The following is a 20,051-nucleotide window of genomic DNA, read 5'->3' on the forward strand; positions in this document are numbered from 1 at the left end:
ACACCCCATTCTTGAAGCTGGTGGAAGTCATGGAGGAGGCTTATGGGCCCAGCGTGTGTTGTGGAGCTGGGACTGCGCAGGCAGTTGTCTCCTGGTGTATGCCCTGAAATCTCAGGACTGTAATCTGGACTGGAAGGAACTTGAGATCGCGTATGTTGTGTTGCGGGCCTCTGCTCCAGACAGGTTGCTGAATTGGGAGCTGGGCTGGAGCCCTGCCAGTGTCTTCCCGATGGGACTCGGAGTACTAGGGTGAATGTTAATCATTACTCATCCATCCGCAACTCATCAGAGGCTGTGGCCGTGGCCTTCTGCCCGTCATCGGGAGCCCGGCGCTCTGCGATTTGCCGACCTCCGCGTCCAGCAGGAACTCCCGAGGAAGTTTGGGCCAGCCCACAAGCCGTCGTCCGCTCCGGCTGCGGATTGGCCAGGGGAGGCGCGGCGTTCACTCTCAGGCCCATTGTGGAGCTCCTGGCCGCTGACGTCATGTTTCAGTCCTACCCTACGCTCATTGGTCCAGATCTGGTCGAATCACTCCACTCGTGGGCGGGGCAGAGCTCTGCCGTGACCGGCGCGGTTAGCCCGCCTTCTCCGACGCGGATTGGCCCGCGGCGCGACCTGTCGGTCGCGGTTGTGTCTGGGAAGGAGAGAAAATGGCGGCGGAGCCGAGCAAGACCGAAATCCAGACTCTTTTTAAGAGGCTTCGTTCAGTTCCCACCAACAAGGTGCTTGAGCGGGAGGGACATGGGTCCTGGCGTCGGCGGAGAAGACGTCTCTTGTCCCCTGGGGCCGGAGGGAGGGCGGGGGCGAAGTTGGGAGGTCTTCTTGTGGTTTCAAGCGCTGGGCCTGGACTCTGGGCCCTAATCATTCACTTGTCGCCTTTTCCACTTAGGCATGTTTCGATTGTGGCGCCAAGAGTCCGAGTTGGGCCAGCATCACGTACGGTGTGTTTTTGTGTATTGATTGCTCCGGAGTGCATCGCTCCCTGGGTGTCCATCTCAGCTTTGTGAGGTAGGTTCTGTGTGAGTGCTGCGCTTCCACAGGGGCTGTGTGGTCAGCAAGGGGGAAAGGACGCCGCCACTTGAATTCGGTGTTTGGATACTTCCTGGCGGGAGTTCTGTTAGCCTATTGCGGGGGGCGAACCGCCTCTGTGGGCTTGTAGCCATAAAGTCTGGACCAAACACCCCCTCTTCTCACGGTTAGCCTGAGACTCAGCATCAGTTTAGGGGAGAAGTTAGATGCATTGCCCTTGTTATTGCAGATAGATTGACTCAGTAGGTCTCCAGTGCGATTCTGACCACCTTTAGAAAAGAGTGCCTGCATTTCCGAGAGGTCGACCTCCTTTCGAATCTCCTTAGAAATAATTGGTACTCTTTGGGTTAGGTGAAGAGCAAAGATTTCAAACAGCGAAGAGAGGAGGCGATGGGACAGTGACTGATGGTTTCCTGGACACCCACAGAAGCCTGAGGCCAAATGACAGGTGTAGACTTGACAGGGAAGCTTGTTTTGGTGTCGATGGTAGGTGACACACAGCCCTTGTGCTCAGGTCCACAGAGTTGGATTCGAACTGGAGCTGGTTGCAGCTGAGGTGTATGCAGGTCGGCGGGAATGCTAATGCGGTAAAGCTTCTTTTGTCTTTCCCAACCCCCATTCTTTTGCCTGGGTACTTAACTTTTCTGTGATTTCTGGAGTGTGTTCTCTGTTCAGAGAGTTCTCAGCTCTCTAACACCACCACACACAGCTTCTCTCTCTCTCTCTCTCTCTCTCTCTCTCTCTCTCTCTCTCTCTCTCTCTGTCTCTCTCTGTCTCTCTGTCTCTCTCTCTCTCTCTCTCTCTCTCTCTCTGTGTCTCTCTCTCTCTCTCTCTCTCTCTCTCTCTCTCTCTCTCTCTCTCCCCCTTCCCTCTCTTTTTGTTTTTTTGAGACAGGGTTTCTCTGTGTAGCAGCCCTGGATGTCTTGGAACTCATGCTGTAGACCAGGCTGGCCTCCAACTCACGGAGATCTGCCTGTCTCTGCCTCCCCAGTGCTGGGACTAAAGGCGTGCACCACCACCGCCACTACCGCCACCACCTCCCAGCTGTATATACAGCTTCTTTCAAAGAGGCTTAAATACAAACTGATCTGAACTGGAAAGCCAGTGAGTGGAGACTGCACAGTCACTGGGGTTTTGTGGACTCCTGGAGGAAGGACAGCTATCGTGGGTTGCATACTTTCTTCAGTCTCCTAAACCTCATTTCCTTGTTTCAGAGCACATGTGGGAGGTGGCATGGTGTTCTTTTGGAGGAGGGAGGGCGAGATGAATTGTATGAGTGAGTCTGGACCTGAGTTCAATTCAGGAAACTCACATAAAGTGCAAGGCTATCTACTCCACAGAGTTGTCCTTTGACCTCCATACACATGCTGTGGTGCACACATAATAATGAAAATTAAAGTGGATTGTTTGTTTGTTTGTTTTTTCCAAGACAGGGTTTCTCTTTGGAGGCTGTCCTGGAACTAACTCTTGTAGACCAGGCTGGTTTTGAACTCACAGAGATCCGCCTGCCTCTGCCTCCCAAGTGCTGGGATTAAAGGCGTGTGTCACCACTACCCAACTTGTTTTATTTATTTTATTTTTTTAAGGAATTTTGGAAGACCTTTACTTCTATGAAAACTTGTTGGTGTCAGTAATGTATATCCTGTATAAACAATAACCCAACTGTTTATTAAGGTGTCACCTGTAATGTGAGTACCATTTTCTTTGTTGAGAGTACTTGTACATATATGCTACATTCTTTTTTTCTCTCTAGACTGCTTTTTTTCGCCAACATGGATGTATGGCCAATGATGCTAACACGAAGTATAATAGCCGAGCTGCCCAGATGTACCGAGAGAAGATCCGGCAGTTAGGGAGTGCAGCTCTAGCTAGGCATGGCACTGATGTAAGTACTTGTTCCTGGCTTAGGAGTGATGGGCAGGAGGTGTTAACAGCCCTGAGTTTCACAGTGTCTCCTTCCTTCCAGCTTTGGATAGACAATATGAGCAATGCTCCTAGTCACTCTCCAGAGAAGAAAGACTCTGATTTCTTCACAGAACATACTCAGGTGAGTTCCACAGGGTCATTTTCTTTGATAAATGCTTTACTTGCCAAGGCTATACCTTTTGTGAGGGTGATGTAAATTCTTTGCTTAGGTATGATATCTCAGATAATGTCTGTGGTTCAGAATTGCTAATTACTGCCTTCTGGGTAGACTAGAAGTCTCTTCCTCCTACTTATGGGAGTATAATGGAATCCTCTTTAGACATGGATCCTAGAGGTAGAGAGCAGTTTGAAATCTCAGGAAGTCTCAGGGACCCTAAAACATCCAGATTTTCCAAAACTGAGCAGGAGTGGGAAAGACAATGAGGATTCCTTCTCCCGTGACCCATCTTTCTTTTTTTTTTGTTTTTTGTTTTTTGTTTTTTGAGACAGGGTTTCTCTGTAGCTTTGGAGGCTGTCCTGGAACTAGCTCTTGTAGACCAGGCTGTTCTCCAACTCACAGAGATCTGCCTGCCTCTGCCTCCTGAGTGCTGGGACTAAAGGCATACGCCACCATCTCCTGGCTCCCGTGACCCATCTTAAGAAAGCCTTCTACTCTGTTGGCAATGGGCATTGAAGTCAGAGTCTCAGGTCACATCTCAGCATCTCTGTTTGCTGGTATTCCTTTGATGTGGCCAAGTCACTTAACCCAGCAAAACCTCAGTTTCTAAAATGGAGACATAGCTACTTCATAGAGCCTACTGTGACTGACTGAATCTGTTATAGCCCTCGGATTTGTGCCTGGTTATGGTTAGTATGTAAGAGTTGTTAATGCTTTATCAATTAAAGGAATGGCTTGGCTATCAGTTGAAGATGCTATTTTCCTTGAGTACTGTTGATTGTAATTGCTGATCTCCAGTGTTCTCTCATAGCTGGAAGCTATGCCTCCTACCTACAGGTAGGTATAGCTTCTTAGGAGGGCTCACTGAGCCTTCTGGGATCTGGCTTCCTTTTTAGGCCCCTGTCTGGGATACAGCAGACACTGAGACTTCAGGGACCCAGCAACCAGCCTTATCTTCAGAGAGCAGTATCCCAGCACGTGAGTTTAGCCCAGATCTCAACCAAGTGTTTAGGACACTTAGCCAAGGACACAGGAGTTGGGAAAAGGTTTCCCTGTGTCCTTGGGTGGAATGGGATTCACTTTAGTCCTCGGAGGAAGGGATGGACATATATGTTTTGGTGGGAAGCGGAGGAAAGCCAGTGACTCTTACTACCTCCTTAATGTATGTAACTCCTGTCATTGCATTCACAGAACCTGAACATGGCCCTAACACTGACCTCCTTGGAACCTCACCCCAAGCTTCTCTGGGTATGACAGCTGGCAAGGGTGGGGAGGCTGGGAGAGAGTGGGCCTCAAGTATGTGTTCTAAATCTCTACTGCCTAGTCATGTGAAGTGAGCACATTGACCCCTCTTGGGTAGGAACTAGAATTGAAGTTCTGACCGACTTTAGGACCTTTGAGCTGACAGACCTGAATGGCTGTCATTTTGAGTGTGTGGTTGGATCTAGCCAAAGTATTGGAGGCTGGATTGGAACTGCATACCTGTCCCTGGTGTTAGGTGGGACTGACCTGTTTTCATTTCACGAGGTGTGGTGATAGCTTTGAACTGCTCATGGCTAGAAGCAATACTGTCCTGTCAAAGTTCAGCCCTTTCCTACTCTTGAGTGGCCTTCAGACTTGGTTAGGGTAAACAGTCCCTCTGCTGACCTTGGTTTGTTCTGTTGACTCTTGGGGGTTGGGGCAGGAAGCCAGTGGAGTGACTGTCCAGCTGAGTCTCTGAGAAGGCTTGGCACAGCTTTGAAATAGACTCTGCAGGCCTCTGGGTTGTGGAGCTTTATGAAGCTCCTGGGTGGACCCTTGTTAGCCACAAGTCTTTTCTCCTCCAGAGTCCATGTATCTGTCAGCTAAAGGGGCCTCTTCTGCCAGAGGTAACCAGTGGCTTGGGAGTCTGTCCCCTGCTTGCTGCTCCCTGCTCTAGGAGCTAAGGCTGTTCAGCAGCTCCCCTATTAACAGTTTTCACTTTGGTTTGGGTACTCTTTGGTGCTTCAGTTCTAGGCTCTTAATGCTACTTTTGGGGCATCAGGAAGCTCCCCTAACCTTGTCTGTCTTTGGCTTGAACAGTCTTGGTTGGAACTGGTGTTGGCAGTTTTGCCTTCCCGTCTGAAGCAATTCTTTTTAGATGTTCTTGCTGTGAAGCTGCATGGTGTAGACTGAGCCATGTTCTCTGACCTTCCTTTGTCCTAGCTCATGCCCACCCTCTTCCTCACACAGAACTGAAAAGCTCCATTATTGGCAAGAAGAAGCCAGCAGCAGCTAAGAAAGGGGTAGGTGGGGAGAGGCAGTACTGTAGGGTGGTTGAGAGCTGGTGTTGGACTCCTTCAGCTTTTCCTGTGTACTGGCTGGCTATAGATTGGCAAAGATACTAACTTATCTTAACCTTGTTTATTAAAGGGACTTAAAGATACTCCTCTTAAAGGGACTGCTGGGCAGTAAGCAAGATGAAGCACATCTAGTACTTAGAGTGCTTGGCACCTAGCAGGCCCCAGTCAGCATTAACTGCTGTCCTCATTCCTGAGACCTGTGTGGGGGTTGTGTGGAGCTCCTCCTAACCAGCTCTACCAGAACCATTGGACTCTAAGGAGAACCCCTTCACTGTGGGTGTGACCACAGTGACCATACTGGGGAGGGAGCAGAGGAGATGGCTGGTAAAACCCCACACCACATGGTTTTCTCTTCAGCTGGGTGCCAAGAAAGGCCTGGGAGCTCAGAAGGTGAGTAACCAGAGCTTTACTGAGATTGAGCGGCAGGCCCAGGTGGCAGAGAAGCTCCGGGAGCAGCAGGCAGCTGATGCCAAGAAACAGGCAGAAGAGTCCATGTGCGTAATTACTTGGTACCCTGGCTTGTGTGGGGGTTGCGAGCAGGGGGCATGGATGGTAGCTGTGAATATTCATTCCCTCTAGGGTTGCCTCCATGCGTCTGGCCTACCAGGAGCTCCAGATTGATCGCAAGAAGGAAGAAAAAAAATTACAGAACCTTGAAGGAAAGAAACGAGAGCAGGCTGAAAGGCTGGGCATGGGCTTGGTGTCCCGAAGGTGAGGTTTGGGCCCTGGTATGTCAGAGAAATGCCATTCTGTCCCTGGGAGCCAGGACAGGCCCTACCTAGCAAGTCAGTGTTCCTTGCTTAGTCTTCCTTGTTATCTTAAGGCAACTAGCACAGTGGTTGACTATCCCATACATGTGTTAGTTGTTTGTGTGAACAGGAAGGAACAGGTGCTGTTTCACTCCATGCTAGGATAGCACTTCCTGATGAGGCTGCTTCATGACTGGACAGTTCTTTTTTTTCCAAGACCACCTGAGAACTTCAGGGCTTTTTGCTTCCTTAGTCCTTGCCCACTAGATGTCATTTGTAGTACCAGATACTCTAATAACTCAAGTGGCCCCACACATTTCAAATGCCTCTGGGTTGGGGAAGTCATGGTTTTGTTTTTCAAGACATGGTTTCTCTGTGTAGCGCTGGTTGTCCCGGAACTCACTCTGTAGATCAGGCTGACCTCAAACTCTTGGAGGTCTGCCTTCCTCTGCTTCCGAGTACTGGGATTAAATGTTTCAGAACTACTGGGTTTGTTTTCCTGCAAAGCAGAGCAGCCCTCTGAAGCACTTAAAGTTATTATTCAGAGGTTTCAGTAATAGTGCTCTTATTTTTTTGTTGTTGTTGTTGTTTTGAGGTGGCCTTATGTGTAGTCCTGGCTGACCTCAAACTCACAGAAATCCCTTTCGGTCTACCTCCCAATTGCTGGAATTAAAGATTGTTTGTTTGTTTATTGGTTCTTCCAGATTGGGTTTCTCTGTGTGGCCTTGGCTGTCCAGCGACTCGCTCTATAGATCAGACTGGCTTTGAACTCAGAGATTCACCTACTCTGCCTCCCGAATGCTGGGATTTAAGGCATGACACACCACTGCCCAGCTAGATTTTTATCTTTTTCTTTTATTTAAGTTTATTTATTGTGTATATAGTGTTCTGCCGTATGCCTGCAGGCCAGAAAAGGGTACCAGATCTCATTACAGATTTTTTGTTTGTTTGTTTGTTTGTTTTTTTGAGACAGGGTTTCTCTATGTGGCTTTGGAGGCTGTCCTGGAACTAGCTTGTAGACCAGGCTGGTCTCAAACTCAAACTCACAGAGATCCACCTGCCTCTGCCTCCCAAGTGCTGGGACTAAAGGCGTGCGCCACCACCGCCCTACTTTTTTTGTTTTTTGTTTTGGGTTTTTTTACAGATGGTTTTGAGCCATCGTGTTGCTGGGAATTGAACTCAGGACCTCTGAAAGAGCAGCCAGTATGCTTAACCTCTGAGCCATTTCTCCAGCTCTAGATTAGTGTCTTTTAAAAATTAGAATATCTGGGGACTGGGGATGTAGCTCAGTTGGTAGCGTGCTTGTCTTGCATGCATAAAGCCCTGTGTTCAAAACTCAGCACTACATAAAACTGGTGCATTGGTATAAATCTATAATCTCAGCACTTGAGGCAGGAAGGCCAGAGGTTCAAGGCCATTCTTGCCTGTATAGCAAGTTTAAGGCTAGTTGGGGCTAAATGTATCTCCAGGCATGATGACATACACCAGCAATCCTAGAACTCAGGAGATGGAAGCAGTAGGATCAGGAATTCAGGGTGATCCTTGGCTACATAGGAATTCAAAGTCAGATTGGTCTCTGGGAGACTGTTTCAAAAGAGAAAAAAGAAAAGAATAATAATAAAGAGTATTTGCTGGTGCCATTGAGTAGACCATGCCTTGGTTTCTCTTGTTAGGAGGCATGGATTTATTGTCATGAGAAATTTATTAGACATGATAGTCATAGGCAGGAGGTCTTGGTACTAATGTACAGATGAGATTGAGATACTAAGCAGCTTCCTCAAAGCTGCAAACCCAGAAGCTGACAAATGTATTGCCTTTTTGATTCGAAATTCAATTGTAGTTTGTTTGTTTGTTTTGGCACAAGGTTTTTCTATGTAGACTTGACTGTCCTGGAACTCACCTGGTAGACCAGGCTGGATTTGAACTCATTAGTGATGTATATGCTCTGCCTCTGCCTCCTGAATGCTGGGATTAAAGACTGAGCTACCATCCTGCTAAATTCAGTATTTTTTACCACTAGGCTCTCTTGTTTGTTTGTTTCATGTGTCCTGAGCTGGCTTCCAATTTGTTACGTAGCTGAGAAGGCACCTGAAGCCCTGATCCTCCTGCCTCTACTTCCCGTGTGCCACCCTATCACTTTGATGGTGTTTTCAAAACATGAGTGTGTAAGGTTTTTTGAAAAATTACTATATTTACTTTTGTTCTATGTGTGGGTACGTGCATGCTTCAGTGTGCGTGGTGGAAGTCTGGGACAACTTGTGAACTTGTGTGCGTCGTCCCCTTTCACTGTATGGGCTCCAGGGCTTAAACTCAGGCCATCGGACTTGTAGCTTTTACCCTGAGTAATCTTACCAGCACTGACAAAATCTGTTTTCTGTGGCTTTGGAGCTGTCCCGGAACTCGCTCTGTAGACCAGGCTGGTCTCGAACTCACAGAGATCCACCTGCCTCTGCCTTCCGAGTGCTGGGATTAAAGGCGTGTGCCACCACCTGGTGACAAAATCTTTTACAATTGCATTTTTACTAACTTTAATATGGGACCTGCATGTACTATTGCACACATGTGAAGATCAGAGAACAACTTGTTGGAGTCAGGCTGGCCTTAAGGTAGCTACATAGCCAAGGATAACCTTGAACACCTGCTCTTACTGCCTTCTTTAGTGTTGAGATTACAGTCACATGTCACCACACCTGGACGTGTTTTCTTTTTTACTTTATTGTGTTTGTTTTTTATGCATGTATGTCTGTGTACCACATGATCACAAGAGAGCATTGGATTACCTGGGACTCTGTGTGAGCTGCCATGTGGATGATAGGAATAAACATGAGTCTCCTGGGAAAGAAGCCAGTGCCCTTAACCTCTGAGCCTTTACTCTAGCCTGTTTCTCTCTCCTCCCCCCCACCATTGACAGGAGTGAGGCATTGGGCTGTTCTGCCTGTTCTTGGTGCCTGGCCCAGACCCTAGGAAATTCCCTTCCTCCTTTCTCCTTTTTCTTCCTCTTCATCCCTTTTCTTTTCTAAGAGACAGAGTGATTAAGGACTTGCTGTGATTCCATGAGGATCATCTGGGTGTTTTTCATCTTCTGCTTTGTGCTTATAAGGCTTTGTGTAAGGATAGAGATGAAGTTGGGCATGGTGGCTTATTCCTGTAATTCCATCCCTGGAAAGGTTGAAGGAGGTACATCTGGGTCACATAACCAGTCTCCTTAGAAAAAACAAACCAAAACCAAAAAGGAAAGAATGGAGAGTGAACACTCATCATTTGGTGTGCATAGCCATTGTCTAGGATAAAGCTGTTTGCAAGAACAAAGCCAGTATGTTAACATTTCTGAGTATGTTCCCAGGTCATTACACACAGGTTCAGAGTACCTGGACTGGACCAGTGCAGTTGTACAGACAAGGGGCTAGACTGTTTGGGGAACAGACCCATCAGCCTGGCTGCTGCTCTTGACCAGTGAACACTGATGCTCATTACTGCCTCTGGCCTGCTGTGCTTTCTCTACAGCTCCATTTCCCACTCTGTGCTGTCTGAGATGCAGGTGATTGAGCAGGAAACCCCGCTGAGTGCAAAGTCTTCCCGTTCACAGCTTGACTTGTTTGATGATGTTGGAACTTTCGCCTCTGGACCCCCAAAGTAAGGCTGTTTCTAGGGCATAGACTTGCCTGTTGTGTTCCAACTCAGGTTTCTCCGAGCTACTCTGCTATCTTCCTAGGTACAAGGACAACCCCTTTTCCTTGGGAGAAACTTTTGGTTCCCGCTGGGATTCAGATGCAGCCTGGGGTATGGACCGGGTAGAAGAGAAGGAACCTGAAGTAACCATCTCCAGCATCCGGCCTATTTCAGAAAGGTAGTGTGGGCAGGGCAGTGCTGTCTGCAGAACTTGGTGCAGGGATGGAAATGATTAGTTGAGTGCAGCTGAGAAACTGAATTTCTTGTGTTTTTTTAATGTAAGTTTAGCAAGTATAAATAACCAACATATAGCTAGTGATCATCCATTAGACAGGACTGTGCTTAGCACAACCAGCCTGGGAGTTCTTTTAGTTTGGGATCTACTTAACGGTAGAAGGGCCTGATTTTCTGTTTCAGTTCTGATGTCCCTTCCAAAGGTAGCCTCTAGCCTTCATGGTTTGATTGATTGCATTATTACGGATCAAACCCATGTTTTCCACCTGCTGGGCCCTATTTTTTAAAATTTGTTTTTATTTTATTTTCATTGGTGTTTGACTCCATGTACATCTGTGTGAGAGTGTCAGAAGCCTTGGAACTGGAGTTACAGACAGATTTGAACTGCCATGTGGATGCTGGGAATTGAACCTGAGTCCTCTGGAAGAGCAGACAGTGCTCTCAACCACTGAGCCATCTCTCTAGGCCCTTATTACAAAAGCAAAAACAAACCAACTTATCCCATTGTTCAGAAACAATGTTTTGTTGGCAAGTTACTAGAGATAATCCATTTGTAAAATAGGACATCAGTAGTAATAACTTCACTGGGTTGTAAAACCCCCAGCCTAGAGCCTGTGCATTGTCAGTGGAGTGGCATGACCCTTTTATCCACATTAGCATGATTCTAAGAGAGTGATCACAGCACTGAATAATCCTGGCAGAAGAGAGGATGTAAGCCAGGCACACAGACTGTCACTTCAGATTCCCAATAGGACTAGGATGGCAGCAGTGATGATGGGATCTTCTGTACCTTACTGAGCCACAGTAGTGTGGAGCCTAAGCCCTCCAGACCATATTCCCACTCCATCTAGTGGAGGGAACTGAGGCTCTTGCCTTGGCTTTGGTAAAGAAAATGGAGAGGATCTCTTGCTAATCTTTTGGAGGGTACTCACTAGGAGAAAAGTTCTCCATGTCACAGGATAGACATGGTTTCCATGGCCAGAAAGCTATGGGTGCTTTTTTGGTCTCTGAACTCTGTTTCCCTTGGTGATAATGGGAAGGGACAGAGATGTTCTGCATTGGCCCACAGAACCACCAGTCGGAGGGAAGTGGAGAGCCGGAGCTCAGGTCCTGAGTCCAGTGAAGCTCGTGAGAAGTTTGCAGGAGCCAAAGCCATCTCATCTGACATGTTCTTTGGTCGCGAGGTGGATTCTGAGGTTAGTGAAGTTATTTGCTTGATAGCAGCAGGCCACAGCCTGAGCTTCTTCGCTTCTTCCCTGCCTGTCCTTGGGTTTAGTATAGGGCGGTTTGGCATAAATCGGTTCTTTACCATTGGCTAAAAGATTCCCTACACCTTGCCTTTTCTCCACAGTATGAAGCCAGGTCCCGGTTACAGCAGCTCTCGGGCAGCAGTGCCATCAGCTCTTCAGACCTCTTTGGGGACATGGATGGAGCTCATGGAGGAGGTAGGGCACCAAGTGAGGCTTGTGAGCATAGCTGAAGGCCCTGTAGCTGGGAAGGGCTCTTGCGGGGCTCTTGATCACTGCTTCCCTTGCTTTTACAGGAACTGTGTCTCTGGGGAATGTACTTCCTACAGCTGACATTGCCCAGTTTAAGCAGGGTGTCAAGTCTGTGGCCGGCAAGATGGCAGTGCTGGCCAATGGTGTGATGAATTCTTTACAGGTGAGGCTGGGCTGCTGGGCCTGGGAAGAAATGTAAAAAGGTAATGCTTGGAGGTTTGCCTTCTACTGCATCCAGACACTGCTGAGTAGCCACCAGCAGCTGTAGAGAGTGCTTGTTTTTCCTGGCAGGGCAGCTTTCCATCCCTACATTTGGGCTGAGCGTCTCCCTAAGGTGACTTGGCCTAGCTTGTTACTTCTGCTACTCTTCCTCTTCCCTCCCAGGTTCTGTGCGATCTGACAAGACTTCCTTTTCATTAGTACCTAGGTGGCTTCCACTTCAGCTTCTATCACATACTCTCAACATGGGTCCCCAGCCCTGTGCAGCAGCTTGCCCTATCCTTCTGTGGGGTATGCAGGGAAGGTGTTGTGATTACTGGGGAGCTGCTACCGATTAGAGACTCTGACTTTGTGTTTTCATTCTCCCCACTTAGGATCGCTACGGTTCCTACTGATCCAGGCTCCATGGCTCAGGCCTGTGGTGACAGCAAGAACCCTGGTTCCCAGGCCAGGGATGTCTGCCTTGTGGAACTGGGCATTTGTTGACTTCTGTATGTGGTGTGAGTTGGGTGGCTTTGGAGGATCTTGGCGAGGGGAATGGTCAGCATCAGCCCTTGTCCTTTGCTTGCACATGAGTCCTTGTCCTCACCCCTCACACTCTCCTCTCCATGCCAGTGTTCTTCCTTCCTGTCCTGTCCCAAAGCTGCTGCTACTTAGCCTGTTGCACTGGGAGTGGGGGAGGAGTTCCATCAGGATGGCTTTATGGGTCTAGCTCTTCCCCAAGTAGGGAAGGCATGAGTCTTCTGCAGGCTTTAAGATCCATGTAGGTGGTCTGGAGGTCTGGGCCTCCTCATCTTCTAGAAACACGGGAGGCCTAGCAAGAGTTGTGCTGTATCAGCCCTCAGGGAGAAGTACTGGACTTGCCACAGCTTACTGTCAGTGGCCTCTTATGGATTCCAGGGGAGGATGGGTTAGGAGAAAGACCCTGGTAATTCACTAAGGGCTAGAACTTTTGCTTGGGTTTGTTTGGGATCAGCCTGGAGGCCTGAGCAACCTTCTTTTTCACCACTGTCCCTTGGAGGCTGACTTCTGCCTCGGTGTCCAGGAGCCCTTATCTACCACTGTTGTGGGTCATAGCACCCTGTCTATGCTTGAGATCTTATCCTTTTGTGTCCTGCTTGGCACCCATGGTGGGGTATCATCTGTGGTCCTACCTGGATGCTGTGAACCTGCTACTGGCTGAGGAAGCTGAGGCTCTGAAAGAAAGAAGCCCCTGGAGCTCAGCTTTCATCCTTTGCATCACTCTGGGTTTAGGGGTCCTGGACAGCACCCCACCAGTCAGTGAGAGCTTGAGGACTTGCAGCTGCAGGCCCCATCCTCTGGCAGCTGGGCCATGCACTGTGTCATCCTTGGTGCCATCTCCTCCTGCCATGCTGGCAGTCTGGGCCCAACCCTACCTGTGGATTGCAGGTTGGGCTCCCAAACAACACAGACCACTCTTCCCTCATCCCTCCCCAGAGGGACATGACTTTCTTTCAGCACTGTTTGTATTGAAACAAAGTGGTGTCGAAATAAAGCCCCCACGGGGCCCTGTGGGTCAGTGTCCTCTCCATCCTGCCTCCCTGCCCAGTGGCCCTCCGCTCACTCTCTGGGCTCCCACCGATATGGATTAGGCGTTGGTGCCAAAGCTGAGGGCACTCTCTCCAGGGCCTCCAGCTTGTCTCTTCTCTGAAAGCCAAAGGCCCCTGGCTCCTTGCCCCTGTGCTGCCGCGGGGTCCGGTACAGCCTCGACCTCACCACCCTGTTGCACGTGGAGGAAAGAGGTGGTGTTAGTTGGCCCTGTCGTTTGTCTGCGTCCTCAGCGGTTCTGCACCTCATCGCAGGAGGCAGACTGGGACCTGTTTCTCAATGGAGCTGTTTTTGTTTTGTTTTAGACAGTGTGTCCATAGCCAGACTGGCCTTGTACTTGTAATCCTCCTGTCTTGGCCCTGGCACTGGAATGACAGGCATGCACTAAAATGCCTGGCCTGAAAAAGCATTTTAAAGATTCAGACTTTGGAAGAGTTAGATGCTGTATGTAAACCGCTTTCCTTATAGGGCCACTTTATCCTTGGGACTCCTCAACACTGTACAGTTATAAACCACTCTGGGAATTGGAGGGCAAAAAGGACAGGTAAAGGGAGTCATAGAATTCTAAACCAGTGATTTCCAGTGCTTTGGTATCATCTGGGGTGTTTGTGAAATACAGATTTCAGTTTCCAACCCCAGTAGGACTCAAGCTTAGTAATTGGCACTATCCCCAAGGGTTCTGGTACACACCAGAGTTTGAGAAACCTTTCAGGGGCTCACTCAGGTGCCTGTAGGTAGGCTTGGCACCACAGGGCTTTTTGGAAACCACTTGTAATCATCCACTGGCAGGTCTTGATGGGGAAGGATGGAGAGAAATTATGTGTCCAGTAAGTGGTGACATTGGCCTTACTTGGGGCAGGCAGCGGAGGATCTACCTCATTCAAGAAAGATGTAAATCACCTCTGCACTGTTCCAGCCTCTGCTCCAAAACCTTAGGCTTGCTTTGTGCGTATCTCTGATGCCCTGACCTGGCAGCAGGTCTTACAAATGGTTAATGAAACCCTGGTGCAGTAGCTGTGCAGCTCTAGTTCTGTGGCCAGGGTCTCACAGGTGATGAGGTCCTGACTGAACACCCTGGGATGTTGCTGAAGGCCATTTCCGGTGTGCACACCTCTGAATGGCTGCCCTCATCTGCAGCAGTTGAGGCAGGTCTCCATGCTGGAATGGTACCCTAGCCCCACATCCCATGCAGTCAGAAAAGCATCCGAGTCACACTTGCCCTTCCCCTCCCCGTAGCCTACTGGTTTTAGACTCACTGCTTACCACAGACAAGGGACTTTATTCATTTCACAGACTTGACTATTACAAACTTGAAGCCAATTTTGAAAGTGAAATTCTTGCCCATCCTCCCTCTTATTCCAGCCAGTGGCTGATTCTCCAGCAGAAGGCCACAGTTGGTAGTCTTCCCATCATGTGCTCTCGGGGTTACCCTTGACCATGAAGACCCTGTGTTACTAATTCATGTTCCTCTATGGGAGCTGTTGTGGAAAATGACCTTCACTAGGAGGATCATGGCTGACTGACTGAGAAGACACTGCACTTAAAGCATAAGCAGCACTGCCAACAAAAGGCTAAAGCCAGTACCCTTCCCAGAGATGAAGTGCCCTTGGTACAGTATTCAGCTTAGGGCCCAACAGGTTGTCAAAAGCTGAGAGCATGAGTTAAGGGATTGCTGGGATCACTGAATTGGCTGGAGGACTGTTATTCACCCATCTCTCCAGCAGAGGGTGGCACAGTGATGCTGGAGAAGTCTGGTGAGGGCAGCAAAAGCAGGGTGGGTAGGAGCAAGGTACAGATGGGACCCTTCAGATTCAAGTCTCAGACTCATCTGTCTCTTCAGTGGAGCCATCGCTCTCTGCATCCAATTTGCGGGAGCGATGGAGGGGTTTCCATGGGGAACCAACCCGGTGAGGGGTTCGGGAGGGCAGGCAGCTGGCCTCAGAAGTGGCAGTGATGGAGTTGACCAGGCCTGGGACCTGGACCAGCCTGAAGAAGGAAAGAAGCCCAGAGGGTGATGTGATAAGTCTCTTGTTCAGAGATGAGGCCCTCCACACTTAACTCTTGCACTTAGCAGACCCCCAAGGACTTATGGTACCTTTGTTCTCTGCTGGGCACAAGCTTCTCTGACCGATATGGGGTGTTAAAAATAAGTGCTGTGTCACTACAATGGGGCGCAGTCACCTCTAACAGATTTGGCTTCCACAAGAGGGCAGCATCTTCCCATTTGACACTTACAGCCGTTCCAGCTCCTCATCCATGGCTGGGTCATGCATCAAGTCTCCTTTGTCAGGCAAAGCTCCTAGAAGATAAGGGATTTGGGGCAGTTATAAAACAGCATAAGCGTCCTTCAAGGGAGCAGATACTCTGTCTTGGCTTTCATGTCTGTCAGCTTGTTGACCAGGGTAAGTTAGTCCCTGTGGAACAGTAAGTGCTACTTTATACATCTAGTGAGTCCCACCACGTTCCCTTCCTTCCTTGGGGCTGGACTGACAGCTAAGCCCAGACAGGTATCGAGCCCCTTCCCAGATAGGATGTGCTTTGTGACCAGCACTGGGTATTTAGTTCTCGAGGCTCCAGGCGCCGGGCTGGAGAAATGGCCTAGGGCTAAATCCAAGGGTAGAAAATAGCCAGTGTAGCTGGGCGATGGTGGTGCACGCCTTTAATCCCAGCACTCGGGAGGCAGGGGCAGGTGGATCTTTGTGAGTTCGAGGCCAGCCTGGTCTACAGAATGAGTTCCAGGACAGCCTCCAAAACAATACATAGAAACCCTGTCTCCAAAAACCAAAAAAGAAAATAGCCAGTGTATGTATGTAATTGCCCTTCCTTGATCCCATCCCTTCATATGTGGGGTATGTAGAAACGTGTTAAAATTGCTGCTTCTGCGTGGCTCATGCCTTTAATCCCAGTACTTGGGAGGCAGAGGCAAGCAGATCTCTGTGGGTTCTAGGCCAGCCTGGTCTACAGAGTGAGTTCCAGGACAGCCAAGACTGTTCACAGAGAAGCTCCGTCTTGAGAAGCAACAGAAAGAAAAATTGCTATTGGGTGCTCCCCCACGTAAACTTTCTTCTTTTTGCTCTTTTTCAGAATCAGGTTTTTTTCCTAGTTGGGGACCCCCCCCAAAAAAAAAACAGACCTCCAGGTGAGACTGAGATTTGCAGAGGGAGATTCTCACCATAAACTATTGCAGGAACAGGGCTGGACAGTCAGTGGTGCTGGGCTTTGGAGACTGAAAGTGTCCTAGTGTCTTGCACTGGGCCTGTTCCTGACTCTACTACATCTGCAGGTTATGCCTCATCATTCTGTGGGGTGTGTTGGGGACAAAGAGATCTCTTCCACAAACTTCAAGCAGGGCATTTCCAAGTTCTGCCTTCTATTGCTGCTTATTCTGCACGAGTCATTAATTAGCACTTAGGAAAAAGTGTGTGAGGGTTCTTTTTGTCCCTTAGAATTTGAGAGTGAACTGGAGGTCCTTTTTTGTTGTTTGTCTGGTTTTGTTTTGTTGTTGTTTTTGCTTTGTTTTTTGTTTTTTTTTTGGTTTTTTTTTTGTTTTTTCGAGACAGGGTTTCTCTGTATTGTTTTGGAGGCTGTCCTGGAACTCGCTCTGTAGACCAGGCTGGCCTCGAACTCACAGAGATCCGCCTTTGTTTTTTGTTTTTTAAGACAGGGTTTATCTCTGTAGCCTTGGCTGTCCTGAAACACTGTAGACCCGGCTGGCCTCGAACTCACATAGATCAGCCTGCCTCTGCCTCCCCAGCACTGGGCATGCGCCACCACTGTCGGCTTTGAAGCTTCTTTTTGGAGAGTAGAGAGGAGATTAGATTAGTGCAGGCTGCGATCGTTGCTAACTAGCTTTTTCTTTTCCCCTAGCAGCTGTCACAGGTAGAAAAGTGACCAGTTCCTTGGACTGTAGAGTCCCCACTGGCTCTTGACTTTGGTTCCCAGTTGGCCTTTTTTGTAGCTCCAGTCCAGCTGGCAACCCTGGTTATGAATCTCACTTAGCTGAACAGGGCCCTGACTCAGTAACTAGGCTTCTGGATAGCAAGCATTCTGAGCTCACCTGTCTCCCCCAGAACTCTGGCAGGTGTGTGTACAGAAATAAGCATAATGGTTCCAGCACAGCTCCTGCCCCACTGAGTTGGGCATTTAGCAAATGTTAATTGTCTTTCTCTTGATCCTATTCCCTCAACTGCTACAGGGAGGAGGAATGCCTTGTGTCTTTCTCAGGAACCACGATCTACTCACACAGGGCATCCTTCCGAGCAAAGATGGACTCAGTAAATCCTTTAAACTCCAGCAGGATATGGGCTTTATGACACATACTTAGTCCCAGCCTTGGGAAGCAGAGGCAGGCAGTTCAAGGTCAGCCTGGTCTACTTAGTACATTTCAAGGTACACAGAACTATATAATGAAACCCTGTCTCAACACAACCAAAACAACAAACCTCCAGCGAGAGTAGCCTGCTGGCGGAGAGGAGTGGCTGTGCACAGGGGTTGGAGTGCAGCGGGTGGAGGCCAGCCAGTGAGAATTAAAGAACAACAACACGATAGGCAGTAAAACTGGACCAGTCTCCACCTCTCTCTCCCTCCCTCCCCCCTCTCTCCCTCCCTCCCCCCCCTCTCTCTTTTCAGATTTATCAGATTTCTTGTTTTCCCACCTGAGAAAAAACACGTCCCAGACACACCTTTGCCCTGTTTCTAAATGGGATTCAGGTCACTTTGATATATAATCTCCAAAGCCACTGGGTAAATAGCCCTGCATCTGCCCAACCTACAGGCCACTCCCTAGAACAGAGCCCAGGATTCTCTAGGGAGGGGCTGGGCAGGCCTATCCAGGGAGTAGAGCAGCAGCAGCAGCTCATTCATGTTGGGGCAGGGCAGAAGGTGGCCCGAGAATCAGAGAGTGCTCTCCTACCCCTGTAGGCCATTTCTGCAGTTGGAGGCCAGCTGCTACCTAGGTTGGGAGGAGCACAGAGGTCACGTGAGCTCTGCTTACCCAGTGCTTGGTTGATTCCATGATGCTTTGAGAGGGCCACAAGGAACCCATAGAAAGTCAGCCTCTGGACATTGCTCAGGATCTCTCTGACAAGAGCTGGAGGTGGGCAGCTGGAAGGGAAGTGCAGAGACCAGATTAAAGCCTAAGTGCCATGCTTTCACCCACACCTCCAGGACACTCCAAGCTGGGAGACCATGCATGGCGGGAACAGGGCTCAGACTGCAGACAGCATGGGCTGGTGTACTCAGTTGGTGGGGTTAGAGATGGAACATGCTAGGTATGCACTCTCCGCATCCCTGCCCAATAACCAGTGCTTCTACAGGGAATCCAGAAGAGAGGGGAAGAGGACATAGCTACTAGTGACAGCTCCTTGCCAGTAGGCTATATCCCTAAGTTTAACCTCTCCTTTCCATGGGAAGGTTTGGAACAGTGTTTCCTTTTCAAGAAGCCAAGGCTCATCTTTCCCTAGGAAGCAAGTCACATGTAACTAGTTTTTTGTGAGTGACAGTGCTCCTTTGTAAGTGAGCACCTGCTTTGGGGGCAGAGGGCTGTCTTCAAATCACGACCATCCTAGGCCCTGGAAATAAATCCTGAACCAATCAAAATATGTTGCTTGAGGATTGTTCCCAGACCAGCAGCCCGGTCTCCAGAACTGAGGTGGGGCCTCTGCCCATGTCCCACCTGTACTTGTGGCGGTCACACAGGTTTTCCAGGCGCTGATAGAACAGTGATGCCTCTACTCCATCCAGCATACCGGCATCACCCAAGGCAGGTCGCTGGCGATGCTGCCCACTGGATGATGTTGGCACAATCACTGTATTGGGGTTCTTCCCTGACAGCAAGTCCTGATAGATTGCAGCCACACTGTCCAGAAATTCTGGAACCATAGGGGTAGGAAGGGACAGTTTAGGTAAGGAGGCCATATTTTATCTCTTTACCACATCCCCCTTCTCAGCAACTCAGCCTCGATGCCAAAATACCCAGAGAGACTGTCTGCTGCCCTCATGAGACATAGCGCTCCTATGTGCTCCACCTGGGGCAGTTCCTAGACTAGATGGGGTCCCCACTGCACACCTGCAGAGCGCCCTATCTTTTTTGAATCATTTACCCAATGGTAAGTTTGCTATGTAATTATCTGTCTCTTTGCTGAGATGGAAGAACCTTGAACAAAGGCAGGGATCATACCCTACTGACATCTCCTGTCCTAGTGCCTGGTACATAGTAAATGCTCTAAGTATGTTTTTATTTATTTATTTTGGTCTTTCTTTCTTGTGTTTTTTTTTTTTTTTCTTTTTGAGACAGGGTTTCTCTGTATTGTTTTGGAGGCTGTCCTGGAACTCGCTTGGTAGACCAGGCTGGTCTTGAACTCACAGAGATCCGCCTGCCTCTGCCTCCCGAGTGCTGGCTGACATTAAAGGTGTGTGCCACTAACGCCCGTTATTTTGTTTTTTTGAGATAGGATTTCTCTGTGTAGACCAGGCTGGCCTTGAACTCAGAGATCCACCTGCCTCTGCCTCTGCCTCCTGAGTGTTAGGATTAAAGGTGTGCACCACCATCCGGCTGGGTGTGTGTGTGTGTTTGTGTGTGTGTGTGTGTGTGTGTGTGTGTGTGTGTGTGTGTGTGCGCGTGTGTACGCGCGCGCGCTCCATTTCACGAGCTATCTGCTTCATGAAAGTGTGTTGGAGA

The 20,051-nt window shown here is 49.0% G+C and overlaps 2 protein-coding genes across 7 annotated transcripts in view; one reads left to right on the forward strand and one right to left on the reverse strand.

Annotated features, from left to right (window-relative positions):
* Positions 1–568: 568 nt before the first annotated feature.
* Arfgap2 (ADP ribosylation factor GTPase activating protein 2) lies at positions 569–13,343 on the forward strand. Of its 4 annotated transcripts, none has more exons than XM_021231861.2 (17): positions 569–722; positions 890–1,008; positions 1,544–1,616; positions 2,783–2,914; positions 2,996–3,076; positions 4,009–4,090; positions 4,304–4,360; positions 4,939–4,980; positions 5,297–5,376; positions 5,791–5,927; positions 6,013–6,144; positions 9,687–9,815; positions 9,895–10,029; positions 11,155–11,281; positions 11,437–11,530; positions 11,629–11,747; positions 12,178–13,343. In XM_021231861.2, the coding sequence occupies exons 1-17, from the start codon at positions 651–653 to the stop codon at positions 12,196–12,198; spliced, it is 1,632 nt and encodes a 543-aa protein (XP_021087520.1). In that variant the 5' UTR covers positions 569–650; the 3' UTR covers positions 12,199–13,343. The 4 variants fall into 4 exon arrangements, with proteins under 4 accessions (XP_021087520.1, XP_005064979.1, XP_012976807.1 ...); XM_005064922.4 differs by having other exon boundaries at positions 5,324–5,376; XM_013121353.3 differs by lacking the exon at positions 4,939–4,980.
* The window catches only part of CUNH11orf49 (chromosome unknown C11orf49 homolog), a 160,573-nt gene continuing 153,794 nt past the window's right edge, over positions 13,273–20,051 (reverse strand). For 2 of the 3 annotated variants that reach the window (XM_005064925.3, XM_040745820.1), the window contains 4 exons: positions 19,047–19,242; positions 18,366–18,475; positions 15,608–15,671; positions 14,632–15,358 (listed from right to left, as the gene is read on the reverse strand). In XM_005064925.3, coding sequence (XP_005064982.2) covers positions 15,184–15,358; positions 15,608–15,671; positions 18,366–18,475; positions 19,047–19,242 — 545 coding nt within the window. In that variant the 3' untranslated portion in view covers positions 14,632–15,183. Of the gene's footprint in view, positions 13,545–14,631; positions 15,359–15,607; positions 15,672–18,365; positions 18,476–19,046; positions 19,243–20,051 lie in introns of those variants that run through there. The other variant, XM_040745819.1, reaches the window with a different exon arrangement.

This window comes from Mesocricetus auratus, unplaced genomic scaffold, assembly GCF_017639785.1.
Source record: "Mesocricetus auratus isolate SY011 unplaced genomic scaffold, BCM_Maur_2.0 Super-Scaffold_100004, whole genome shotgun sequence".
Taxonomy (NCBI): domain Eukaryota; kingdom Metazoa; phylum Chordata; class Mammalia; order Rodentia; family Cricetidae; genus Mesocricetus; species Mesocricetus auratus.